Here is a 25,141-nt window from a genome sequence, read left to right as displayed (position 1 = left end):
GAGTTTTTGGGGGGGGTGTCTGAAGCCCCAGAGTGTGGGGTGGCAGGGGGTCTGCTGGTTTTGGGGGAACAGCTGTGATATTGGGTGGTTGGGAACGAGGGCGCTGGCATGGATCTGTCCCAGAGTGCTTTGGGTGAACGGGGGCCGAGGGCTTTTCTGCTAGGCTCTCTTTGGGCAGGGCAGGGGGATAGACGGTCTCTTTTTGGGGTGAAGGAACCTGCTTCAAGAGGATATGGAGGGAGCAGCCAGGGTTAAATGAAAAAAATGGACTTGGGTGGGGGAAGGGGGTCGGGGCTGGGATCGGCCTCTGGAAGAGCCATCAGCTCAAGGTGAGCCGGCTGCTGAGCTCGAAAAGGGAGAGGCTCCTGGTCTGGGCGCGGTAGGACAGAAACAGAACGGTACGCCCAGCTTGCGGGAAGTTTGGGCACGGATGAGGCCGGGCACCGGTCCGGGTGTTGGCTGCCCGAGGAGGAAAGAGTTGTGGGTGTTGGGCTGGGAGGGGCAGTTGAGACGTATGTGATGGGAGAGAACAAACTCCCAGTCATTCCCCCGCACCCCTGTGCCAGTCTAGTTCCTGACCAAGGGATCTGCTGTGGAGGGGGCTGGGCTGGGAGAGCCCTGCAAGGGGAAATGTCTGGTTCCCTTCCCTACCCCTCTGCCTGGTATCCCCCTAATCACTAAACACAGAGCCCCTGGGACTTGCTGACCCATCAAAGCGAAGGCTCTGTTCAGACATGAGAGAGCTCCTTGCTGCCTGCTCCTTGCCTTTGGGGGCAAGCTGCATTAGCAGGGTTTCTTCCTGTGCTCTGGACTGGGGAGCTGGGCCAGGAAGGGTGTGCTGCTAGGTGAGGCCTCCAGCCTGGGAACTTTCTCTGTACATCTAGACGTTTTTGTATAAAGCTTGACCGGCCCTTGCCAAGTCTGACGCTGCTTGTTCATAAGGTATCTATTGTGCTTTCTAGCTGCCTGGTGATGCTGCTAAATAAATGGCTGTCAGTTGACCATGTGCTCATTGTAACTCGCATAATGTGCAAACTGCCCAGCTCTAAAAACCCTGAGGTCCAATTCCCTGTGCATCTTATGCCCTCTCTGGAATGTGCCTATTAGCAATCCCTGTGAATCTGACTGGGTTGCAGAAATCCTTCCTACCATTTCTGCGGCCTGCAGCATGGAAATACATGCTCGCCGTGGACCAACTGCAGTTACAGCATCAGCAATCTTTTCGGTTCACTTGGCTTTGGCTGGATGTTGGGGTAATTCATGGCTGAGCTGAGTTTTTGGGCATCCTGAAACCGTGTCCTCGTGTTTGAATGCACTGGGGGACGCGTATTACTTGTGAGAGATGAGAGGGTGCATCTGAATGGGAGCTTGATTGAGAAAACTGTACCCTTTAAATTCTGCAGTTTTGAGCATGTGGCATTACGTTGATCATCTCCTCCAGTTAACTGAAGTCAGTGACTGCTAAGGTTGCACTAATATTAACAGTTAAAGTATTGTAGGTACAAAAATGCCCTCCTTTCCCAGCCTCATCTGATTTTTTTTTCTATAGGGAGGTTCACTGACCTGGGCAGGGTGCATCTTTCTTTCTCCCTCCATTCAAGCCAGGGATGACCTTGTCTCGATTTGTACAATAGGGCAGCACTTTGCTTGCGAGATTATGGGGAATATGCACCCTTTCCTTTGCCACAAATACGTGGAGAAACCCGACCTATGCAGATGTTGTATTCATATTGGCTGGTAGTTTGAAAACCGTGTGTTGTTTCAGGTTTGTTTTTAGGCAGGCAGTGGAGAATTCAAGTTAGAAATATGTTATTTTGTTTAATTACCTTAATTGCAGGCTATTTCAGACTGAACTAAGAATACTGGAACAGAATTTAAGGAGGTGGAGGAATTTTTAGACTCTGAATTGGCAGGAGAAGGAACTTTCAAAGGGAATATTTTGTTCCGATTGCAACAAGCGTGTATTCGTCAAAGCTGTAACGAGCCCATGCTGTTGAGCTTTCCGCATGGGGCTAAAATCAGGCCGAGGTTTAGAAGGATGTTTAAGAAATAGCCACCGCGCTGTTGCAACAGAGTCGCTTCACACTGGTAATGATTTTTCCACATTTCGGGGCATAGCTGTGGCCTGGAGATGGTGCATACGGCTCCCATGCCGATGCCTTGCTATTAAAAGGTGCAGCCCTCTCTCTGGTGTGGAATGGCAGTTCTGATCCGCCTGGAGCAACTCGCTTGGGACTCTACAGCGGTTTGGCACTATGAAGTGGCATCTCAGCTGACATCCTCCTAGGAGAGTCGTGCATGGCGTTTCAGAGTGCGTGTGTGATCTCTGCCTCCGCTCCTGTTTCCCCTCCCCTGTGCGGTGAAACCACTTGGGTGCGAAAAGCGGAGTCACCCTCTCAAAATAGGCTGGAGCTCTGCAGTCACCTGATGACTGCTTTATACTTGCATCTAAATTTGCTGCGGTAAGATGACTTGTTCTCTTAAAGGCCCCGGTGATGTTGGGCTTAGGACCGCTGTTCTTAGCTGAACTGGCTTCCGAGGCAGATGCAGCAAATCAGATAAGGCTCATTTCTGGCAAACTGGTGCTCAAGAAGTTGTGTTTTCAATCATATGCACTTCTTAGAAGTCTTTGAGCAGGTCCACACTGGCAAACACTTGTAATTACACCAGCATTGTTATGCTGGCACTGCCCTACTAACACAAACACAGTTAAGTGCTTATGATGGGGTATGAGCTGATGGGAGTAGGCCTTGCTGTACTTGTCTCTCTGCGTGCACTGGGGCTTTCACTGCTGGGGTTTTATTAGCAGTGAATTGCACCTAGCTGACGTAGTTGTAATGATGGTAACTGCAAACGAGCTTGCTGTTGAGATCCTTTTAAACCAAGTTCAGGCTTTATTTGCACACAGTTTTACAGCTTTTTCTGGAATTCCAAGCCCGTCTGCACAGTGAGCAAACTTCCTCAAGTGAAAAAGGCCTGGTCACTTCGGTCCTCTTTCTCCGGGCAGTGTCCGGGCACTGACTGCTTTTCTTGTGTAGTGTTGCCTGGTAAAAGAAGAGAGACTTGGCTTGGCTCTTATTTTGGCTGTTTAATTTGGGTCGTGTCTTCGGTGCTTCCAACATGCTGGAAGAAAATGTTGTAAGAGCTGTGGTGATGGATGGGTGGAATCAAAGCAAAATTTAGTAAGGCCAAGAGGCTGCGGGCAAGGGGAGAGAGGCTCAATGAGCTGTAGTTCTTCTAAGTAAATACCATTTCTCTTACTCCAACAGTTGAACCTTTCTATGCCATTCTTGTAACCCGCCCCAAAGGAAGGGGCTGATGATTTGCACATAAAGCATTGCATACGACTTTGGCTAGAGTACATATGGACTTCTGCTGGCCTGGTATGTTGCCCTGAAGGCTTTGAGGCCCTGAAAGTCTGGCAAGATGAGAGATGTCTACTGTTCATACGAGTTGCCAGAAGCTTACCTCACTTTAAGAGGTTGCAGAGACAACCCCAGTTGTCTTTCCTGCCTAGTGCAGGGGAGCTGGGGCTGATGATCTTGCAGGGTCCCTTCCAGCCCTTACAATCTATGAATCTATTTAAATGAAAGCATGCTCTTCCTTTTGTAACAGTATAGGGTAGATACTTCTTCTGAACGAGCTAAAATATCTCGGGGGCTGGGAGGGGTGGATGGACCATGCAAAGCTAAAGTAAGCTTGGAAAAGAACTTGTATTATTTCTGGGAAGATGAGAAATGTTGGAAATACGCTGGCTTTCCATTTGCTCTGAGCCTCTGGCTTCAACTTGGACTGAAAAGAGGCAGAAGGAATCTTGTGGCTTTCCTGGAGCCGGTTCTTATCCACCATCACGTAGCATATTTAGTGTTACTGGCCCTGGCCTAGCAGCAACACGCCGAGGTATCTCCGAGCTGGGTGGTGGGGGAAACAAAATCAGAGCACTGAAAACGGAGGTGAAATTGCAGGTTAGGAATTGGGTGTGTTGGCAGATGTGCCAGGGGCTGGGTGTACTGCTGTCATCATAGGAATGACGAGCGCCGCAAGATAAGGACAAGGGGAGTAGGAAGAGCTGAGTGGCAAGGGCAGGGCCAAGTCTAGGACAAGCTGAATGGCAAGGGTGGGGCCAAGTCATCCAATGCCCCTGGGACTGATGTATTTTGGTAGACTTCCTCTGCTGGGAGCTTGAAATAATGTTCGCTATCTGTCTGGAACTCACCCAAATTCTCTTATACTCCATGTGACCCATGCAGAATCCCAGAGAACTCATCATCGTTTTCCACTAATTAAACACTGAAAGGAGCATACCACTTCTGCACACGTGAAGCCCGCTCTATTGTAGCTGCATTTAGTCACTGGAACAAAGTTTGATTTGCTGTGAAGTAGCAGAGGATTGGATTGGATCCCGCTTTGTGGCTCCTCTGAAGCTCCTCGTCTGGACTGAGGTCTAACACGGGGAAAACTGACTTGGAGCCAAGCTTTTCAGCTCTGTGCTCCCTTGCTTTGCAGCCATCATGGTCAACAAGACATAATATTTAGACAGGGTCCAGGCATTTGTATGCTTCATTATAATCATAATGAAACTGTTTAGTCTTAATGGTGAATGTGTGTCAGGGCAGCGCTTGTATTGCTGTAATCTAGTGCAACTTCCTAGGGTGCACAAAGGGAAACTGAGCCTCACCTGAGGCCTCGGTGTTTGCTTAATGAAATGAATCCACTTGCAGGTAATGTTTAAATTGGCAGGCTAGCGGAAGGACAAAGGTCACTGACTCCAGAGTTGAACCAGGAGCTTCAAATTCCAGGCTGTTCAAAGGCTAATCTAGTAAAAGGTTGGTTCCTGCTTCTCTGTGTCCAGTCTTTGCTGTAACTTACTGGATCAGTACAGATTAAGCCTTTTAATCAGCGGCTTCACCAAGAACACCAAGCATAGCATCTGGTTTATTGAAACGCTTGCTGTGTTGGTTTTTAGGGGGGCTTTTTTTTTCTGCACAGTGCCTGGAAGAACAGATTCTACAGAGAAGCTGTATGGTTTTGGAGTGTTAATACTTGTATAACAGTTTTAAGCAAGAACTAAGCTGCCTTGGATGGGGCAAAGGTTTAGAAGCCAGGAAAGGCTCCCATCAGTATCTCACTATGTGGCTTGGGGAACAAGCTCTGCCCCAGACTTACCCATCCCTTCAAAATGGAGGTAATTCCTACCCCTGCAAACCCGCGTGATATTAATACTGAGTTAGCTTGCTTTTGGGTGGTTAAGCATTCATTCCTTTGGTTAAAGTAGTATGCAGGACACGCATCATATCAGAAGCTCGCTTTCATTTGGCATATGAGCAAATGGCAGAGGCCCTCCTTTTTGTCATACGTTGCTCTATGGCTTTGGCCAGTGTCTCCAGCTTCTCTGACAAGAGCAAGGCACAGAATCGGCACCCTCGAGTAGGATTTCACCTTGTCCCATACGAATGCTTGCAGCCGTTATTGGTTCATTTGTCATGTTCAGCCAGCCATCTTCCATTAATGTCAGTTCTTATACAGTCAGTTGTTTTTCTCCTCTCTCTACATCTGCAGTACCTAGTCGTGAGCCTGAATGCTTACATTTGGTGGGGGGGAAGTATACTGGGGGGGAGAATGCTCCAATCACTTCTTAACTTTGCCCTGCTGCAGCTTCAGTGAAGACATTTTTGCCACTTCCCATTCAAATTTAGGGCTTTGATTCCATAGAAAATGGAAAAGCATCACTGGCTTCCTTTTTGACACCAGGTTGTTGTTTTTTTTTTTTTTAAAGTTGATATTAGAGAGCTGCTGGAAGGTGGTTGGAGCTCTATTTCCATGTCCTTGTCTTGATCATGGCATATTAATTGCTCATTTGTGATAGCAATCAGCTGATCTGATACACATTGCCTTGGAAAGAAGAACCAACCACCTGTGGTCTTCGTGCATCTCAGTAACTACATCCCATTGATGAAATGGTTGGAATGTCCGTTGATGCTGGTGGGATGCTGTCTGCAAAATTCCCTAGTGTGGATAAAGCTGTCATGAAAATAAGATGAAAGCAGCCAATATAAAAACACAGGGTTGGATGCTTTGTCCACTTTACTAGAATTTTCTGGACCCTAGCAAGCAAATAGCTCAAATGGGGGGGGTGTGTGTGTGTGTGTGTGTGTGTGTGTGTGTGTGTGTTTAAGAAAAGTTTTGGCCTCTACAGGGTTTCTTCAAGAAAATTATAAGGGTTTTGCTGCTAGCCTTGTATTCCTTATCTTGAGGGATGCTAATCTGAACCAGGAATAGGTTTCTTCTATGTTTTTGATGCATAGGGGTCCCCTGTGGTTCAGTGGTATTATCCTTGTTGGCCACACAAGAGACCCGGGTTCGATTCCTGGAAGCTTAGACCGCTACAATCATGGCAGCACCAGATGTATGGCCTCAGCGGCCACATCCAGATGAGCGTGGCCGTGCAATATGTGGCACTCAAGACACATCTGTGGCACCACATACTACACATTCAGGTGTTCTCCATGCTGTAAGGTAGTGGTGCTGGGGGGTTGGGGGTTAGACCCTGGGAGATTCTGGGATCACAAAAAAAACCTGTGCAGAAAAGTGGGATGATGCACGCAGGGACAGTGCACACTGCCCAAGATGGGAGCCTGGTTGGCCAGAGCTGTGCTCCGGTTGTCAGCCAGGGTCCAAGCGGCAGGATTGCCGCTCCTGCAGCCCCAGGAGGTCCTCAGGATCCCAGGTAAGGCTGCTGGGGCCAGTCTAGTGCTGGCCCTCGCCTCTCCTACCCCACCTGGGGTAACCTGCTGTGTGGCACGGGCTTTCCCCAGGGACAACTAGTAGTGGCACAAGGTGCGCCTCTGCTTCTCATCCCTGGGGAACCAAACACGTAGATGCGGCCAGCTGGCCTTTGGATTCTGTCTCGGTGGCCTAAAGGGGGTATGGAAGGCCTGGGCAGCCTCCACTCCTCCAAACTCCTGCCTGGGCATGTGTCGAAGGTTTGGGTGACCCTCACGTGTACACCATGATCTGGAAGGATCACTAGTTGCCAAACCAGCCTCTGATGCATCAGGAAAAAATAAGGGTTTTGAACCCTTGGTGATGTGCCTGGTGCTGGATTTTTAGCTTCTTTTTTGGCTTATTGGCCATGTGCAGCTGTTTGGTAAGCAAGATACCTTCCAGAGGTTAAGGCAGCAAATCTTATATCGAGCCAAGAGTCTGATGAAAAAATGTCTGCTCTAATGAAATGCAGGTCAAAGCTTCCCTCTGTCCTGGAGAGGGGAGGACTAATCGAGAGAAAAATACAGGAAATAAAATGGAAACTGCTTTTTGGTAAGGATGTGGTAAGAAGGTGGTGATCGGACACAAGTCTCTTACTCTGCAGTTATGGAAAACTTACTGCGTCACAGGTCTCTGCTTCTGCCCACTTCAGTACACAGCCCCACTGCTGCAGCTCATCTCATCTGGTTTTTGTTTTGGGGGTAGGTCACAGGAATGAATTCCTTGTAAACTTAAAAGACATTGCTGCGCTGGGAACATGCTCGGCTGGATCTAGCAACGTCTGAGCTACAAGAAGGGGAGGAGAAGTCGAAATGCCACTAGCTGCACACGCAGCTACTTCCAGACTCCAGCAAAGGCCTCAACGCCACGGGGTGTCCCTGACATTTAAACAGTTCAGTGTGCTGCAGAAATGAAACTGTTGTGAGAGGGTTTACCAGCGGATTAATACAGAGCTGTGGGTTGACTGACTCTTGGTGTGAAAAGTCAGGGCGTGTTAGTTCAGCAAAAGATGCCATGAAGGCCGTTTCATTGGAGTTTAGTAGGTGCATGTGTATGAGCCATCCAAACAGTTGTGGTTTTGTTGCTGGTATGTGTCCGGTCTCTGGGGTTTGTCTGCTGGAATCTCAGCTATGTGACTTTTTAACAACAGGGCAAAATTTTTGGAAGAATATGCAGAGGATGCAGACACATTAGCAAACAAAAAGCAAACCAGAGCAGCCTTTAGCACCCGTGCATTTCATTTGCTTCCCATATTGGTGGCATTGGAGAGATTTGCTTTTTTCCAATGTTAGGCATACCATTCATCATAAAAGCCACCTCCTTTGTAGCATCAGGAATTTGGAAGTTAGCGCAGGTTGTTCTGTTTTATCTTGTAGTAAAATCCAGCAACGTGTAATTTCCAAGCTCTTTAAGACTGGCATCCTGTCTTTCCTGCAAAATCTTCCTGCTGCTTTGTGTTGATTGAATCATCAGTTTGCTCTTCAGGTCTTTTTATTAGTTGCAAGACAGCCTAATAATGCCTGAATTACTCAGTCAGGTTGCATCCAGAAATGAACATCCACATTATCCTAAGATTGGTTACATCTCCTGTGTAGTCTTGGTTTGGCTGCCAAGTTATGACGGCTCGATGTGGAGTCTGCCGTTGGATCCCATTCTGCGCAGCCCAGCGTGGTGTGAAGGCTTATTGTGGGTGACTAAACCTGAGATACGCGCGCTTTCTTGCTATGCCTTGGTAACCCACGTTAAGGGATTTGCCAGACTTAAAATAAGCATATATGTATAACTTCTGAAGAGGGGATTAAATGGCTATAAACAAGCTCTAGTCTGGACAGAGAATTTAGGACTTGCATAAAGACCAGACAGTTAATATCTCTAGGACAAGTGTAAAGAGACTGTCAATAGATGAAGGAGTTCACAGTCCTCGAATTTCGGGGACTTCTGTTTCTTCTGCTTCCACTTGCCTCCTCCCCAGGTCTGTTTGCTAATGGCTTTATGAGAATATGAATACGATCTAGGAGCCACTACCTGTTCTACTGTTCTCTGTTAAAAGGTCTTGGTCTGTGTCCAAAGACAAATATCGGTCATAATAGAGCTCTGATAATCGGAAAATATCTTGCAATTTGAGAGCCCTCAACTCCCTTGGCTTTGGGAGAAGCAGGTGCTCAACACATCAGAGTCTAGTCCTAGGAAAATATATACGCACATGATCTCCTGTAGACACCTAATCCTCTATTCAGGATATCTGTAGAGATATTCCCTTCTATGCAGCACTGGTGAGGCCACATCTGGAGCCCTGTGTCCAGCTTTCGGCTCCCCACTACAGAAAGGGTGTGGACAAATTGGAGAGAGTCCAGCAGAGGGCAGTGAAAATGGCACTGGGGTTTGGGGACATGACTGGTGAGGAGGGGCTGAGGGAACTGGGCTGATTTAGTCTGCAGAAGAAAAGACCAAGGATGGACTTGATAGCAGCCTTCAGCTCCCCAAAGGGTGGGTCCAGAGAGGATGGAGCTGGACTGGTCTCAGTGAGGGCACATGACAGAACAAGCGGCAATGGGCTAAGGCTGCAGCAAGGGAAGTTGAGGTTGGATATTAGGAAAAACTTTCTCACTATGAGGGTAGTAAAGCACTGGAACAGGCAGCCCAGAGAGGTGGTGGACTCTCCATTCTAGGAAGCCTTGAAGACCTGGATAGACAAAGCCTTGGGTGGGTTGATGCAGCTGAGGCTGGTCCTACTTTGAGCAGCGGATTGGATGAGATGCGACCTCCTGAGGTCCCTTCCAACCCTCATTTTCTATGATTCTAGAGGTATTATTTTTACACTGTATAGCTGAACTTGTTATCTTGTCAGCACAACTTTACCTGCAGTCCTATGACAGGTCCTAGATTTAGTGTGTGCTGGGCCTTAGCGGATGTAATGTTGTGCATTCTGGGTGCTGCTGCTTTTCTGCACAATGCTCTGGTTCAGGCCCCAGTAACCCTGTTCTCTTGCAAAGGTTGCATTTTGAGGGCTAACTCACAAACCTTGCTTTGTGCTTGAGTGTCTTGTAAATCTTGCTGGCCAAGTGCTCTGTTAAGAGCAAGCCGTGCATATAGTCTTGGCTTGGAGTAACTTTGGCTTGTGGTGTCCATGTCCGAGAGGGTTAGGAGACGTGGAGTCTGACTGAGAGTGCCCTTTGCCGCTAGAGTAAGCTTATCTTTGCCGTAAGGACTGTTTGTACTGTAACGACTGGCTTCCAGAAGCTGTAAAGAAGGGTTGCAGAATATCGAAGCACCAACTTAATCATGTTTTATTAGAAGAGTTGACAGGAATCAAGTTTAATAGCTGCTTTTATTCATAGTAGTGTGCTGAATCACTTGTGGCATGACTGCATACCTCATACTGATGGATGGCACCTGTCTGGTTTAGCAGTACACCAAGGCTATCTGATTCCCCTTTGACTTAAATTTTTCTTCTTTTACTTCATGGGGGGGTGTCCTTCTTTACTGTAAAGCCACTGGTAACCTGCTCCCATCCTGTTCACCGAGGCATTATGGGTCCTGGGCTGTGAGACACGACTTACCAGGTATCATCTCTTTGTGCCTTTCTTGGATGGGAAAGTTCGTCGTATAAATCGCAATCCCAGTCTGAGAAGAGACCATAAAATGCTCTCCTGGTATTCACGGTTGTCATGTTTCAAATGAAAAAGCTTTTCCTAACCTCCTTCCTGCTAGCCAGGCTCTGTGATTAAAGCGCTGTTCTGTACTACAGGTCACATGGAAAGATTGTTCTAGGCAAGTGAGGCAATTGGAGATAGGAGTGCAACCCTCCTGGGGCCAGCAGCCAGGCACAGGTGCAGTGGATCAGAGTTTACCTTTCTCTGTGCAAGCTGCATCCAGTTAGTCCGGTAAAGGCAGCTCTTTACTGCACAAGCAGAATATTCAGTTAACTTCTCATCTGGCAGATGGATTCAGAGCACAAATACCCAACAGACTGGCTGGGTAAAAAGCTCCGGTTTATATACCTGCTTTGTCTTAAGAGCCACACAGGCATATAGGGTCTTTGCTGGAGGTTGCATCCAACTAGATAAGAGTTTTGGACAGTTACACGGGGTGCCTAATTATTCTTTTTTTTTTTTTTCCCCCCCCCCCCCAATCCTTTTTTTCCCTAATTGTCAGGGTTGAACAGAACCACGACATCCTTATGGCGAAGAAAAAATGGTGTCAAACTTTTAATTGAGAGGTGTAGGATGCACTTGGTAAACGTTTAACATTTTGCTTAAGTATTAAGAACATTCTGTTATTGTTCGAATAATGTTAAACTGAGGAGGAGAGTAGAGTTGCCTGTAGTAGGACTGTCTGCAGAGCATTGAACTGACTCCTAGAAAATGAGGGCTGAAGGGACCTCAGGAGGTCACATCTAGTCCAACCCCCTGCTCCAAGCTACATCATCCCAGGCAAGGCTTTTGTCTACCCGGGTCTTCAAAGCCTCCAAGAATGGAGATTGCACCACCTCTCTGGGTAACCCGTTCCAGTGCTTTACGACCCTCCTTGTGGGGGAGAGTTTTTCCTGGTATCTAACCTCAGCTTCCCTTGATGCAACTTGCTCCTTGTTCTGTTGTCCGCCCCCACTGAGAACAGTCCAGCTCCATCCTCTGCAACCCTCTTGCAGGGAGGTGAAGGCTGCCATTAAATCTGTCCTCAGCCTTCTCTTCTCTAGATTAAATAAGCCCAGTTCCTTCAGCCTCTCCAAAGTCATGTGCCCCAGCTCTCTAACCATTTTCATTGCCCTCCGCTGGACTCCTAAGGCCTTCTCATAATTTAAAGATAAGTTGTGTTGGCCACATGTTTAATAAACATTGATAGCTCTTTGGTAACAGGCAAATGAGGGTAACAAAGACACTGGAGTGATACCGCTTTGAAACTCGGTGCATGCTTTCTGTGGGAGTGGCTGGGAATGGGTTAAACTGTAGGTTGAGACTTGCAAAGCTGGCTAGAGGATTTGAATACTTACCATTAACTAGATGTGCAGATCTTCTGGGCAGCCTTGCAAATCTCCCACTGTAATCTTGACAAGGCAGCTCTTGCCAAGTACTGCCTGCACTGGAATAAGAGTGAGCTGTCTGTACCGCGTCTGACAACCTGGGACTCCAGCCTGCTGGGGCTGTGTTAACCAGTACATGCAAAAGATGGTCAGGTGTGAGAATATTACACACGCATGCATGTGCTGCCCCCCCTTGCAGGTTCTTGCACTGACACACATCCTGAATCACAGCAGGCTCTACCCACCCTGCCCTCCCCTCCCCCACCAATGCAGCTTCTTGCACTGACAGACATGCACGCACACTAGATCACAACAGGACATGCACACAGGTTCTTGCACTGACGTACACACACAGATCCTAGATCACAATTGGTCATGCACATGCATGTATGCGCACACACCCACCAGTGCAGGCTCTTGTACTTCAGAGAGCATGTAGCGAGATGGAAGATTTAAAATGGCCTTCAAGGCTGTGGACTTCTAAACTCTGTATGTATTTTGGTATTGGCGTTGGGTTTAAACATGGCATAAAAACTTCACTTGGTATCGGTGTTTTTTCTGCGTGAGAAGACTGAGAGACTGAATGGAAAAATCTGGGGGGGGTCCAGGGAGTTATAAAGTACATGTGGTAGCCTATGTAATAAAGAAACCAAACCAAACTTGCATGATTGGTGCCTTTTTTACAAATGAATTGTAGGGCAGGCCTTGTCTCAGTTGCAGGAGACACTATCCCCCTCCTGTTCACTACCTTTTGTTGAGTTTGAAGGATCCCAAGTCCTTTAACTTACCTGATCTCTGCTAGAGTGACAGTGCCTGGTGTGCACAATACAATGAGCTGTGGTTTCAATTACTGACCTAAACAAGGCTCCAATAAATTCAGGAGTAAATTCCTATGTGGGATCATCTTGCCTGAAAGCTTTGGCTTAAAGCATCTATTTTTCTTTTTTTCCCTCCCTCCCCTCCCTTCCCTGTCTGCGAGCTTTGTTCACTGCAGCTGAGGCTTTCCAGTTTTGCCATCAGGATAAAAACTCACAGCAAACTTGAAATGACCTGTTTTGCAGCCATTGATTTAATACCACCCGGCTACTGTGCTGAACCAGTGGGTGAGGGGTCTGATGCATGAGGATTGCTGTACAAATCGGTTTGAATTTTGGTTTGCAATTTGAGTGGAGCAGCTGTAACTCGCTTGCCTTCTGCCTCCGACTTTGTCACAGGTCTGAGCTGCTTTTACCATGTAAGGACATGATAATATCTGCAACACAGCGCTAATTCACGGGACAGGTAGAACAACTTCTTTAAAAGCATCGGGTATGAATACTCCCACAGTCCAGCAAGTCTCTGTTTTGGTGAAAGCTCTCATCTTGTGCTGCGTCAGCTGGCACTTAGTTATTTTGGGGGGGTTTTTAGCAGCACTCAGATGTTTTCTTCCCCAATTCAGTAGAAGGCTTCAACCAGCCAGCAAATCAAGTGACTGATCAGTGTACTTCTCCCTTGTGGAAGCTGAATCTGAACTTGATTATTGGCACACCTACCCTGGAGCTTAATACAGCCTCACTTGTTGAGAACTGATTTCTGTAGTTCGTGAGGTTTAACTATGACAGCAGAAGTCATTCGATTGGGTCTCATGAGGGCCCAGCTAAGACCTTGGGACCTGTCAGATTTTTGTCTAAAAATAATTTTGTTGAATGTCTTCCATACAAGAGCAATAGCTGAGCTACAATTTCCCAGTAAAATAAAACCGGTGAAATAAGAACAGAAGCTTAGAGTGGGGAAAGGAGACAAGTGAAAGCAGAGAGAATGTAACTGTATATGTCCGTCCAGGCTTTAAAGTTTATGAGGTAGAGGCTGGAGCAACTGACTGCGAGAGATTGGAAATGATCTGTATGAAGCTGAGGTGGCACTTAACTATTTTGGGTTTTGTCCTAATACCGATACAGTTTGAAACCATTTTATTTGTTTCAGTATTAAATACCCGTTGGCTTTGGTAAGGCAGACTTGAGTACCCTACCAACAGATGGGAGTGATTAAGCATCTTGTCCTCTAGAGGCAAAAATTGGACCTTGCTTACACTACCAAATGGCAGTTACTGCATGTCTCAACCACCCTGAACCCTGATACCAAGGGAAGTTTTTATGCCATATTGAAACCCAACCCCAATACCAAGAAGCACAGTCAGATTGGGTCTAGGTCCTGTTCCCAGCATAGCCACTAATTGCTCTGAGCTTGCTCTGAGGTTTTTAAGATCCAGCTAGACAAAGCCTAGGCTGGGATGATCTAGTTGGGGCTGGTCCTACTCTGAGCAGGACATTGGATTAGATGTAACCTCCTGAGGTCCCTTCAACCCTCATTTTCTATGATTCTGTGGACAAATGTTCTCTTCTCCAGAAAAGGGCACCGTTCATGGTCTGGAAGCTGAATTCATGCGTCTCTACGAAGCTGAGAGCAGTGGTTCCATGTTGACCTTTCATTTAAGACTCCAGATGTTCTCTGCTTGTCAAATACAGTAAAACCTTGCTTACACTACAAAATGGCAGTTGCTGCATGTCTCGGCCAAGATCCATAATAGCAGAGCTTTTTAGTTATATTTCACACATCATTTTTTTTGCTGCATATACCATAAACTTTTTTTTAAAAAAATTTTACTAGGGACAGATAAGCAATGTGCACGCATAAGAAGGAACAAAAAAAAAGAAAAGTGTCTTGAAATGTATTACCACTTCTTTTGCTCCCTTAAATGTTCATTTTGCAAAGAGGCTTCCAGGCACTGGATGAATTAGCAAATTTTGCCTGCATGTTCAATCTTAGGCTTCTAGGGAACACTCCAGTAGGCCAACGCTGACTCTACTAAAACTTCCATAGCTTTGAATTAAACATACAGCTGTTTTTCCACTGAGCTGGCGTGTAACCTAAATCTAGGTTTGTAGTTTCTGCTTTTCAGAAGCTAGCTACGGTTGAAATTATCCTAGCTTTATTAATTTTAACACTTCTCTCCTTTCGGAGAGGGAGTGCATTACCCTAATTTCCCATGATCTAATAGGGCAAACTATTATAGGAACCTGCATTTAGCCTCAGCAATGTCACTGGAAAGATTTCTGTACAAGGTTGTGCGTACTACATGTTTGGAAGCATATGTTGTTTTTCACTAGCTGGGAACGTGGGCTTCTGTGCATCTAAATGGCAATTAAAGCCTCAGCTGACAAGACAAAGATACCTAGTTTTGAAAGAGGTGTTGGTTCAGACAACAGCTCATTTCTAACGTGTTCTGTACACATTAGTTAAATCTGCTCTGCTATACTGTCATGAGTCATCTACAGCGCTATCTTTTGGGTGTAGGGTTTTTGTTTCAATAGATAAGTCTTCAACCCAAACACGAGTTCAGCGTCCTTTGCTTCCCTACTATAATGGCTGCCTGTATCACTGTAATGAATTAATTGCACCAGAAGTAATTAATGTTGGAGAAGATGTTACTAATGGCAGGGTCCTGTTGTCTGTCTGCTAAAACCAGGAACATCAGAAGTTAATCAACCCATAGGAAGTGGTGTTCTAGATTTGGGTTTTGGTTTGTAGTGAGGACATCATGTTTTGTGGCCAGAACTTTCTACATCCTTGGGCTGAGTAATGGCAAGCTGCTTCCCTTCCTTTAAAGGGCAGAAGAAATAGTCATCTGTGCAATCTGTGACTAACTAAGAGAATGATATGAAGAGTCACAGGTCAAGGAGGTCCTTCTGGCCCTGGGGCGTCCATCTTCCTAGGCTATGGATGTGGCTAAGGTCCTTCTCACCATAGCAAATGCCCCAATGTGTCCAGCACCTCCCATGCAACTGTAGGTACAGGATCAATTTGAATCCACTGTAGAGAGGATGTGGCGACCCAGGTTAAGAAGAAGACAGAAAAAGGAGCAATGGTCTTAAGTTGTACCAAGGGAGGTTGAGGTTGAATATTAGGAAAAACTTTCTCTCTAGGAAGGTGGTGAAGCACTGGAACAGGTTATCCAGAGAGACGGTGGAGTCTTCATCCTTGGAGGTTTTGAAGACCCAGCTTGACAAAGCCTTGACTGGGATGATCTAGCTGGGGCTGGTCCTGCTTGGGGCAGCGGATGGACTAGATGTGACCTCCTGAAGTCCCAACCGAGGACAAGAGTAGCAGCTGAAAACATCAGTCTTCCTCGGTCCTGGCCTACTTATTTGTCACAAACCCAGCCCACACCTGTTTGCAGCAGGCCTTTATTACTAGTGATGCATCTGTGCTGAGGTAGCAGGTTGAGTTCTTGAATTTGCTTTTATGACTTCTCTTGGCTACAGTCTTTTAGACCCAGACATGTTTGAGAATCCTGGGCATCAGCTCAAGTGGTGAGCTTCCCATCTCAGCAAAGTCTCAAACATCTTCATGTTGGCTTTGCATGCCTCTGATGTGAAAGTACCCCTTGACTAGGTGCCCTTCGCTGGACCTGTGTTATTTCGTAGTCTGAGGTTTGCGTGAGAAGGTTATTCTGTAATGTAAGTGCCTTGGGACTTCTTTGGCTGTTGAATGAGTAGCTAGGGTTGTCCTTCAGATATGCTGATTTCATAATCACTGGTGCTCTCAAATCAGGAGTAAATAGTGCATTTACAGACCTCAACTTAATCCTGTGTCTTGTGATCTGGTTGCCTTCTAGAGGCATCAAGCTGTTCAGTGCTGAAGTTTCCCTTGCTGGGAGAGTGGGATTCTGAATTTGGTAAGACAGCTGGTGCCTGGGACTTTCGAGCTCACGAGCTCAAGGTTAGTGCACCTGATTGAGCTGCTGCAAGCAGGGGAGGGCTGAAGTCTGTCTGAGAAGCACCGCAGGAAATCAGCTAGCAGGAACAGCATTTGCTTAGAGCTGCCTGGCCTAGACTCCATATCCCCCCCCGCCTGCCCAGAGGCCACTTCCTGCTGCCATTCCTCCTCAAAGTTAGCCTCAGTCTCGCAAAACACAATCAAATCAGCAGCCTAATAAGGCAAAAGAATGATGAGAATCTCCATGGCCCAGCCTCTTCCTCGCTCGTCTGTGGCAGCGAATTTGGAAAATCTTACAGGAGAATGACAAGCGACTCAGAGCGGCATGTGAAGCTGGCCTTCAGTGCCCCAGGAAACTCCTAACCAGCCCGTAATGGCTTCTGGCAGCTATACTCAGCTGGCACTGAGCACTTTAATCAGAAGTGACGAGGGCATGGTCTCCAACTGGCTGCTAGCTCACTTTCTTTGTAGGCAGCGTTTTGGAAGTCTTTGGCCAGCTAACGTGTCCTGGCAGTGCTAGTTTGTAGTCTCTAATGAGGGAAGAGGAGCATGGGAGAGACTGATCACTAGGGTAAGTTCCAGAAAACAAATTGGTTGCATTTGAAAATCGACAAAATCCAAGGCCGGCTGCTGCTGTCTCTGCCTCCTACACCAGCCCGGTTTTTAATTTAGCTTGAAAGCCTGTTAACACCAGGCCTAAAGCATAGGGTAATGGTCACACGCCTGTTCTGCTTCACCTGAATCTCATGCGGCAGGTGTAATGCATATCACTTCTCCTCCAGACACTTTGCAGGAGCTAATTACATGTCTCAAGGTCCTTGGAGGGGTTCTGCGAACAGGAAATCTGAGATGGGACGCGACGCGGTGCGACCAGGGCACATTCATGCAGTTGGTTTTAGCAGTGAGCAGCCTTCGCTCTTCAGCCTCCTAGTCTAACCACGACACCTTCTTTTTCCCCGCAACCTGAAATAAACCTCAGGTCCCCTGATCCTTCTTCCTCAGTGACACAAGGAGAACCAGTTTTCAACAGTGGGGTTCCTGTAAAGCCAGTGTGCATGCATTAGCACAGCAGTTCCTACTTGCAGAAGTCAGTATCTCCCGGGGTACGTTTTGCCAATTGGCAGAAAAGCCTCAAAAGAAGCTGACAAATTTCCTTATCGAGAAAACTTCCCCAAGGCGTGTTCAGACCCTCTGCTGCCTATTTACCAGGAAGGTGGTGTCTTGTAATACAACTGTCCCACCAAGCCTCTTAGTCAAAGCATTGCTAATTACTGGTGAAGGCTGAAGTAACATGTAAATATTAATTGTTTCTGCAGCTGTGCAATTAAGGAATGTGTCGAGAGGAAGGCGGGTTTTTTCCTCCTTTTTTGCGAGCTTTGTTTAGTCTTGCTGAGACATCTAAGAACCGGCTGATAACTTCAAGCATAGGAGCAGTTTCCTGTCTTAAGAGCTAGCACAGGAAACCTGGTCAAGACAATGTGGGTGACGCTGCCAGAGGGGAGGAGGTGTAAGCCTGAAACAACACCCCGTGCCCAGTAGCTTAGTGCTTGGCCCGGCTTTGTCAAACCAGTTCGTTCTCAGTTGTTACTTCTTCTGGCTAACCTTCCCTTCCCTCCCCCTGCGTTGGCTCTGGTTAATAAGCTTTGGAAGATGTAGCTTCTTTGTACCAGCTTGGAAGCAAAGCACTTGTTAGCCTGTTGGCACAGCTGCTTCAAGGAATGAGTTAGCGGAAGCAAAACTCACTTGGGTTTTGGGGAAGCAGCCTTCAGGGATCAGAGCTCCTGGTGATGGAGAGAGATCTTTCTCCTGATGGAGAGAGAAATTTAGAAAAGGGGCTTTTTTTGGTGGAGGAGAGGTGGGTGGAATATTTTAGCAGCACCTGTTCATCTCCTGCTCTGCATTGGCTTCAACCCTCTCATCACCGCAGCATGCTGGTCTCTCTCGTTCCTCCAGGCTCTGCCTGTCGTCCTCATGGAGCTTTTCTGAGACATGGCAAGATGGTGCCCTGTAAGTCCATGCAATTGTTTCCACAGAGCCCTGAAGGTAGTAACCACCTTTCCAGTAGGTCGTGGCAAAACAGCACCCGTCTAGAACAGCGGTTCGCAACCGTTTTTGTACCGGAAACCATTTGTGAACATCAGTGGTCAGTCTCAACCCAGTGGCCCTCCTGGCCTGCTGCTCCAAGGCCCCAACTCCCCAGTGTGTGGGGCATGGGGGGCCCCAAGCAGCCCCTTGCAGGCTGGAGCTCAACCAGCCTGCAAGGAAAAAGCCAGTTTCCCACGTTTTTCTCCTTTTAAAGGAGAATCCATTTTTAAAGTTTGATCCACTTTTAAAGTTTGTTTGCGACCCTTTCATATATTCTTGTGACCCACAGGGTTGAGAATCGCTGGCCCAGAACACAGCGTGACCCCAGATCAGCTCGGAAATTAAGGGAGGCGAGCACTTCAGAGCTTGGCTTTATGGGGGAAATTGGCTGTAACCTTCTCGAGTCAACTCAGGGTGTGAAGCTGCTGCTCTGTGTTTATACCTGGGGCACTTTGCACCTGACTGAGCCTGCGCCCAGCATTGAGTTTGCTTTTAACACGCACATGGATTTCAGGTGACTCAGTAAAGTGTGCCCTTGCGCCAACATGGTCCCGCAGACTCCCCCCGAGGGCGTGCGTCTCCCTCAGAGTCCAGCGCACCTGACCAGTTTGATCTCACCTGAGATGACTGTTCACCTGCACTTTCCCTGTCTCTTCGCAGCACAAAGGCTTTGGAATGAGCTTTGAATGTTTTTAGCTACCAAAGTGGTTGCTTAACAGGGTGGGGATGGTGGAGGAACCGACAGAAGACTCGTCTGGCAGGATTGTGTTTCTTTCATGTGGGGTCAGTCAAGAAAAATACCTGTGAGGCTGCATTCATCTGAGCCTGTTAATCCCTCAGGTTCCCATCTGCCTGCCAGAGCTGCTTGCAGGGGCTTTTCTGTAAGGGAAAGCAGACCAGTGGCAGATGGATACTTTCCTGTGGCTCTGGTGGGGATGCCTATGGCAGTGGTTCTCAACCTTTTTTGTACCAGGACCCATTTGTAAACATTGATGTAAGGAGAGCCAGTAAGTAGTTTAAGTAGCTGTAAGTCCTGACCCAGCAAATGGCTTAAAGGAGAAAACAGCCCCCTGGCCTTGCCAGTGCCCCCCACTTCTGACCCACTGCCCCCCACTTCCAGGCCCCAGCCCCCCCAATGTGTGGGGTGGGTTGGATGGGGCATGGGGGGGCACATGCCCCCCCCTGAATTTGTGCACCCACAGTGGGCACGGAGTGGCAGCTGCCCCCGGGGCCCAGTGAGTGGGACTTGGCGCAGGAGGCCAGAGTGCAGTGGTGAGACTCATTGCTGCGGCCAAGACTCCCACAGCATCCGTACTGCCAGTGTGAAGAGTAACGGATGGAGGGGAGAGCTGTGCTGCCCTCGCCTTCTCCCACCACCAGCTGCTTCCCTCCGGCCAGGGCTGTACCCCAGAGAGGAGGTGGGGTGGTCGGCAGTGTACCCTGTGCCCCTCCCCACCCTGCTGGCACATTGTCTATGCCGCCCCATAGACTTCCCTTTGGGGAGCTGCTCTTCATGCTGCCTGTCTGCCACGTGCATGTGTGCATATGCGCATGCATGTGGCACCCCCTGCCTCATCATCCTTCTCCTGCTCCCCCTCCAGCCCCAAGCGGCTCCTTGCAGACTGGAACTGCCAGCCTGCAAGGGGAAACCCATGGTTTCCCACATTTTTCTCCTTTAAAGGAGAATCCATTTTTTAAAGTTTGGTTGCAACCCTTTCATATATTCTTATGACCCATGGGCTGAGAAACGCTGGCCTATGGGATAAGAGAACCTGTCTGGAAGTGACTGGCTGTATATATTGGTCACTTTTTTATTCCAGGGTAGTATCCACGCAAGAGGAAGAGGAGGTGCTGCAGTGGCAAAACTCTGCATTAGGTCTGCCCATCAGCTTCCCCTCATCGAGGCTGTGGTGCAGCCTTCACCTCCAGTACATGCATACGTACATGGTTCTTGGCACACATGAGCTCTTTCTGTCTTGGAGAAGTCGGTATGAAAATCCCCTCTCTCCTTTGCCTTAAAAGGAAAGCAGAGCAAATATGCAGAAGCCGTTCAGGTCTTAAATGTCCACAGAAAATCAGCAAAATTGATGCAGCTTGGTGCGCGCGCCCATTCAGTAGATAAACATATTCAAATTCCAGCAGAACAAACGACAGAAAATAGATGGCTTCCAGTCCGCACTGGAGCTCAAGCCTGCATCGCATGCCTAGCATATAATCTTACGTCCCAAATTGCTGCCGCGCATACAGTCTTTGTCCAAATTGCTGGAGTTTTTACAAGCCAGCCGCGTGGTTGGAGCACAAGCCTGGAAGCCAAGAATTCTTGAAACCTAACTCCTCTGACGGCCTCTCTTGTTGCTTTGGGTTGTCTGTCCCTTAGATTTGATTGTGAAAAATGGCAAGCATGTACATGTCGGTGGGAGCTGAAGGAGCTCGTTCACTTACGTGTCACTATTTAAGACTCGGTTTGCTAGTCTGGAGGTGTCCCTTTCAGGCAAGGGGCGAGGTTCATATTTAATGCTCAAGACAACGCCTTGTCATCTTGACATCTGGGGGTGTGACACCAAGTGCCTGCAGACTTCAATTCTTTCACGTACAACCCCAAGGCACCATAACATCTTCCCAAAATATACCCGGTCCTGAGGCCTGGACTAAATGCCATTGCAAGTGAGCCACCCTGGAAATTCAGCATTGCAGCAGGAAAAAGTGAGGCAGGTACAACTTGACTCGAGACTTTTGACCAAGCAGAGGGAACAGGGACTCTTTTAGGTGTTGAAGCTTTGTTCGACCTGTTCTTAAGTGTCTGCACTTCCCACGTGCTTGAACAGTTTCTGTATTTCTCTGTTGTGCCCCTGCAGCATTTTTTGGAGTAGGAATACTAAAGCTGAATCTTTGACGTCTCCCATACTGCACCGAACAAGCTCACAATGCCATGTCCACTTCTGGCTCCTCCTGCGCTGTGTCACACCTGGAAGTGTTTGCTGGTCGCACAGCCTGCACTGCTTGATCGGTTCGCTGCTGGGCGAAGGCTTGTTGCCTTCCATAGACCTAAGGCTAATGTATATGGTAGTACCTGGTAGCCTCATAATTGCACCCGATTCTCAAAGCATCTTAGGGTGTTTGGAACTGCTCTTGGTGACGTGATCTAATAGTGGTTTTCAGCCTTTCCAAAAAATGGGATATTCCCACCCCCTCCCCTCCCCCGAAACTATGACTTGGTTACAACAGAAACAAATCCTGGCCCCCCACCGCTCTTTATCTAGCCATAAAGAGCGATCTCCAAAACTAGGTTGCTATCTTAGAGTCCAGAATTCTTGCTTAATGCAACACACACTATTGCCGGTTCCTCTAGGAAGGCACATGGTCACCTCTGCCCCCGTAACAAAAGCAGCTTTGACACAATGCCTGGAAAGAATTTCTCCAGGGCCTCGATAGAAAGGAAATTCCAAGAGCCACGTGTAGAATCTCCATTTCAGTAATGCTTTTTTGCAGCACGGTGCCACAAAAAAGCCACCCTCCTGCCCTCAAACAGCTGTGCTTTCGTTTCTTTATCTTGTTTGAAGATGAGCAAGCGTGTGGTTTCAGGGCTGCAGCTTTTGTGCACGCATAAAGCGCTGGCCCATCTTCAGAACGGGACAAGGGTGTTTTGTTGCAGCTGGCTCAAGTGTGCGGACCCGCTTTGAGCGTTTCTCTCACTCGAAGTGTGGTAATGGTGACTGGCTAGTTCAGACATGGAGCAACTTGGCAGCCTTGTGCCCACCCACCCACTTTGTTTGTAGTAGGATTAGGAGTGTCTTGAGCCTGGTCTCTGTCGGGTTAGTTGCACCATCGTGAGGTTCCTTCCAGCCCTAACTTTCTATTTTCTATGATTTTAAGTTGCAGCAAGGGAGGTTGAGGTTGGATATTAGGAAAAAAGTTCTCACTAGGAGGGTGGTGAAGCACTGGAATGGGTTATGTAGAGAGGTGGTAGTATCTCCATCCTTGGAGGGTTTTTTTGAGGCCCGGCTCTACAAAGTCCTGGCTGGAATGATGTATTTGGGGCTGATCCTGCTTGGACTAGATGTCACCTCCTGAGGTCCCTTCCAACCCGCATTTTCTAAGACTCGATGAATCCTTAGTGAAAGAAGGAGCTCTAACCACAGGTGTCCAAATGTTATGCCTGAACCGTGAAGGAAAACGGCCTTCTATATGTGGATGTCTGAAACCTCGGCAGGGAGGAGAACGTTTGACTCACTACGTCAATTTAGTGACAGGTATCGCCTTGTTGGTATTCCTGACTACATTCCTCTTCAGGCAAGTATGAACCAAGACCAAAGCATTAGTCACTGAACAGCCGTCCTTTGCTGGTTCCTCAACCTGTGCTAGGGTGTTGCCCTGAGACAGCCGGGAGCATGTGGTTGTTGTGCTCAGTGCTTTATTCATCAATACGAGGGCTGCAGTTCATATTGCCTTTGTGCTTGCACTTAGTCAGATGAGGCACGGGGCAGGAGATTGAACTCTCAGCTAAGCGTTTCTCTGGTTAAAGGTCTTTGTCCGGACACAAAACAAATACTTCTACAGGCTTGTCCCATGTCACTTTATGTAGCGCCAGCTTCCCCGTTGTGTCCGCGAGTGATGTGGATTTCAGCTAGGAACTAATACCGTGCGCTGGCGAACATGTGCTTGATTCCTCATTTTACAAATGGGGAACTCTCCAGATATACCCAGGGCTGAGGAAGAGAAGCTTATCCATCTGGGAACTGCGCCATTTGCCTTCTAGAAATGTAGTGTGTTTATACACGTGCTCCGGGAGCGTGTGGGTGGGTGGGGGGCCACTTTCATTAGAGGGGCTCCGAGAGACGCTCTAATTAAAGCACCCGGAGCATCTTGTGTATCAGCATCATTGTGCTTAAAAATGGCGGCGGGGGCACTTTATCTAAAACTCATTCAATGAGCTTTAGATATAAAGTGCCCCCGCCACCATGTTTAGGCGCAGGAATATGAGATTCTGGAGGGAGGTAATTACCATGCTCTAGCAGACTCGATTAATCAACTGGGCTCCAGCGTGCTGTAATTACAGTACATTGGAGCAGGCTTGCTGCTCGTGTGCAAGCGCCCAAAGTTCTTATTTATTAGTGTCCGTTTTGTCCTTTGGACAGTTTGGCAGATTCCTTTTCCGACGAGAAATTAACCTTACATTGCTTCCAGCTCCGAGTCGGGAATGCTTCGACTTTCCAGAAGACTTCTGCAAACTTCAGAAGCATTTCAGCCTCTCTGCGTGCCACCACGTTTCTACCATGCTTAGAATAAAAACAGCAATTTAATACTTAGCATTTCTTAGCCACCTGCAAGATTGAAGTAAACTTGCATAGCCCTGGTCTATACTGGAACTCGGTTTCTAAAAATACCTTTGTGCCTTATCTCATCGCCTTGGCCAGATGTCTCCATTGGGTTGGTTTGAATTTGGTTTCAGAACAGTCTGGGAAATGTTTCTTGAACAAATGCCACTTTAGTGGGAAGCCTGGAACTATCTTTAGTTCAGGGCAGTGGTGGAAATCTAGCCTGTCTCTTTAAGAAAGAACTTAATTGTGGTCCATTATCAGATAAGAGTTTTAAAGGTGCGCTGCCTCGCACTCGATGTCGGTTAGGCAGTGCTTTAGTGTGTGATAAATTGTGTGGGGGGTGGTTTTTTTTTACTTCTTCAGCTTAGCAACTTGCTGGCAGATATTATCTGATGCTGGAGAGTAGATGCATTAGCTCATTGTAGAAGTCCCAACGCCTGCTCCCCTGCTCCAGACAAACCCATTACTGTGCTTTGGCTGCATGCGACCGCGCTAAGTTGAACAATAACCGGACTTCAAAGTCGGCGTGGCTGCTCAGACGAACAAAAGATCTTGCTTCAGACAGTGCTGGGAGCTTGCGTGACTGATGGGAGCATGCACACTAAAGCCAGTGCTAAAATTTGGTCGGAAGAAAATGCTAATGTCTCGGCAAGAAGGCCTTGGAGGTTGAATACCCCGCTAGTGACCCTGCTAGTGATATTTATGCAGTGAAAACTGATGGCAGCTCGGAGGCCGAGCTCTTTCAGAACCCATTAGGAAGGCAATAGCACTGATAGCAGTCTGGATGGCAGGATGTGCAAAGTAAACAGTTTGCTCTCAACCATAACTGAGACTGGAAGTGCCGGTTGTGGCCTCTTTCATCTTGGAACGGCAATAGATTTGCCTCCAAGCTTTCCAGGCATGCTGGTACCGCTGCAGATGGAGCTTTCAGCCCCTCTTATTGGTGCTAGACGATGAACCGGGTGCTGGAGAAATCTGTTTTAAGTAACCGTAACGCAGCGACAGAAGCGCGACAGCCTCTTGTGTGGTCTCGGGGCCTGGCTGAGTTTCGGGAGTCTTTTCTTCGGACTTCCCATCCCACCTTCGGAGCAGTTGGGAATCCTCCCATCAGTCCTCTGGCAGGTGTGTGTTGCTCGTCTCCATCCGACGTGAGCAAGACCCCAGAGGGAGCATAAATTCAGGTTGAGACCTTAGTCTG

At 47.8% G+C, this 25,141-nt stretch overlaps 1 protein-coding gene across 2 annotated transcripts in view; it reads left to right on the top strand.

Moving 5' to 3' along the window:
• The first annotated feature begins 1,163 nt into the window (after positions 1-1,163).
• ACTN4 (actinin alpha 4) overlaps positions 1,164-25,141 on the top strand; it is a 68,525-nt gene continuing 44,547 nt past the window's right edge. For both annotated transcript variants that reach the window (XM_025213038.1, XM_025213037.1), the window contains exon 1: positions 1,164-1,253. In XM_025213038.1, coding sequence (XP_025068823.1) covers positions 1,179-1,253 — 75 coding nt within the window. In that variant the 5' untranslated portion in view covers positions 1,164-1,178. The remainder of the gene's footprint in view (positions 1,254-25,141) is intronic.

The sequence above is a fragment of the Alligator sinensis genome, unplaced genomic scaffold (genome assembly GCF_000455745.1).
Source record: "Alligator sinensis unplaced genomic scaffold, ASM45574v1 scaffold1667_1, whole genome shotgun sequence".
Lineage (NCBI taxonomy): Eukaryota > Metazoa > Chordata > Crocodylia > Alligatoridae > Alligator > Alligator sinensis.
This window is presented reverse-complemented; position numbering and strand designations above follow the sequence as displayed.